The sequence below is a fragment of the Lolium perenne genome, chromosome 4 (genome assembly GCF_019359855.2).
Source record: "Lolium perenne isolate Kyuss_39 chromosome 4, Kyuss_2.0, whole genome shotgun sequence".
NCBI lineage: Eukaryota > Viridiplantae > Streptophyta > Magnoliopsida > Poales > Poaceae > Lolium > Lolium perenne.
Genome location: NC_067247.2, coordinates 346,803,838 through 346,806,317, shown reverse-complemented (window position 1 = coordinate 346,806,317; position 2,480 = coordinate 346,803,838). Strand labels below are relative to the sequence as shown.

Here is a 2,480-nt window from a genome sequence, read left to right as displayed (position 1 = left end):
CGACCATCTTCGGCGAAGAAGAGGGCCGCCTCCACCGTCAAACCCAAGGCTGCTGCCCCGGGCGACCTCGTGCCGCGTGAGAATCCCGAGCACCACGCACCGGTGAGAGGCGGAGGGATGGCGCAGTCCGACCACCACCAGTCACCACCGGTGTGCCGCCGACGGGAGGCGGGGGGGGGGGGGGGCAGCACAGATCTTGTCTGGCCACCGCCGCCCAGCCATCAGCGTCCGACCGCCGCCGCCCAGCCATCCACACGGGAGCCGGGGAGGCCGCCGCAGCAGCGTTGAGGTAAGATCCCGGCCGCCGTCCGCTGCACGCCACGCGGAAAATTTCTATATGTCTATAACTTTGCTTTCCTTGACAAATATCTATATGTCCTTATGATTCCTTATTTCTGAACTAACATTACTATTGATGCTACAATTCCAACAGCAAAATCACACTCCACTCGGTAGGAAAACGATTGGAAAGGAAAAAAACAAAAATGAAAACAAAGACATCGTTTTCTATAGACGCGCAAATAAAACTGTACCACCTGGCACGGTGCACCTCCACCTTTCGCAACAAGTCTGACATTTCTACCTCCCTTCCTCGACCTCCAGTCTCCCCCCTCTTCTTATCTCCCCTCTCCACCTCCAGCTCAGGATCAACACCGCCAAAGCTCGTCTCGCCTCCGAACGCCAACACATCGGTCTAAACGGAGTACGCGCGGAGATCGACAGAGCAACACGGATAGAATCGAGCTAAGGGTCGAGTTAAAGCTCTGAACATGCGGAGGTCGGACTGGGAGGACCGGTGCAGGCGTCACCCGGAGCACCGGCTGTCCAAGGGCGTGTGCCCGGGCTGCCTCCGCGACCGGCTAACCCACCTCTCCGCCAGCTCCTCCGCCACCACCACCATGACGCGGGCCTCCAACGACTCCGCCAGCACCTCCTCGCCCTACTCCTTCACCGGCTCCCCTCCACCCAACCACCACGCCGCCTCCCTCTCCGCCGACGTCAGCTCCGTCCACGTCGCCGGCGGCGGCTCCTCCTTCGTCAACGTCTCGGCCTTCTCGCAGCCGCTCATGCCCACGGCCTCCAAGAAACCAGCTGGAGGGAGGCGAGAGGACGCCGCGAGGGGGAAGGAGGGCGAGGCGAAGAAGAAAAAGAAGAGCAGCAGCAAGAAGAAGATCGGGAGGTTCCTGTCCAGGCTCGTCGGGTCGGAGAAGCGGCGGAGAACAGGTGACACCGACGGCGGCGGCGAGCTCTTCCATTCCAGCACCATGAAGGAGAAGTCGTCGACCAAGTGGGTGTTCTTTTGATCGTACACCACCGCCTGCGCCGGCAGACTACGGCCACCACCGCCCATGCAAACTATGCTTTGGGTTTCTCTGTTCTCGGGTATCATATCGATCGATTTTCTTTAGATTTCTCTGTTTCGTACAAGTATTCTTGTGCTTGATTTGATGTTTTCCCCCAAAGTTATTTTGGGACCGTGTATACGAGATCAGGTAATTGACCATGCATTAGAACAAGCATACTCCTGTAAATTTTAAGTTTTTATTAGGACAAAAGTATGTGCATGATGTAAATTAAGTTGTGTCTGTATTGTATTTAGCATAGCTTATACACAAGCTTCCTGTAATACAAGAATTACACGAATAGTAAGAAGTGAGCCTAGCTCACTTGGTTAGGGAAGTGGATGTCTGGCCGTGCGGGTTGATCTCCAGAGCGAATTTGGGTTCTTATTATTAAAAAAAAAATCACTGTAGGGCTTCCCCTACCGTATTCCTTTCAAAAAAAAAAAAGAATTACACGAATAGCTCTGCTTAATTTGCTCAGTGTGGGTATACCATATGAACTCATGCAAAATCGAAGGAAAGAGAAGGGGGGCATACTATTCCTTAGAGCATTGTCTGTATGAATTGCGCGCGGATGTGCATACATGCGAACACTGATAGCTAGCTGAGCTAATTTCCTGTTCCAGTTGCTTATTTGCTACTCGATCCAGTGAGTCTTGTGCCTTTATCTTTCTTGTCATGTTGCTTTTTAGGCGGTCTGAATCCTCTTTCCTTTGTCTCGACTGCTTTCGATATTTTTAGCTGGTGATCCATCATCTCGACGTGATCTTGTCTGTACCGATTCCAGTTTTGTTTCCATACTCGCCCAATTCTGTCGGTCCGCCCTGCGGCAGCTCAACACTGCGACACGTACGCCGAGCCGACACTAGCGAATAGTCCCCTGACGCGCCTATTTTGTCCCCATGGCTTAACTAGATGAACAGCTCATGAACATATATTTCGAAGTTGGAACAAATAATTTCCGGGCATGGAAAAGAACACTAGTATTCAGAACCCTGAGGTGTTCATATACGCAAACCTGCACCGACGGCCACGACGAAAGCAACGAGGAATATGCGTACAGACGTGTAGGACTGGAACGACAAAAGCAATAGATGGTCAGACAAACCAAAAAACAAAGGAGATGGCATACTAATC

At 52.5% G+C, this 2,480-nt stretch overlaps 1 protein-coding gene across 1 annotated transcript; it reads left to right on the top strand.

The window, feature by feature from the left end:
- The first annotated feature begins 550 nt into the window (after positions 1–550).
- LOC127297041 (uncharacterized) lies at positions 551–1,382 on the top strand. Its single transcript, XM_051327295.2, has one exon. It carries the CDS (start codon positions 771–773, stop codon positions 1,302–1,304), a length of 534 nt encoding a protein of 177 aa, XP_051183255.1. The 5' UTR covers positions 551–770; the 3' UTR covers positions 1,305–1,382.
- Positions 1,383–2,480: the final 1,098 nt, after the last annotated feature.

What these genes read in the sequence shown, in the direction of transcription:
- LOC127297041 (XM_051327295.2), top strand. Translation starts at nt 771, where the DNA reads ATGCGGAGGTCGGACTGGGAGGACCGGTGCAGGCGTCACCCGGAGCAC.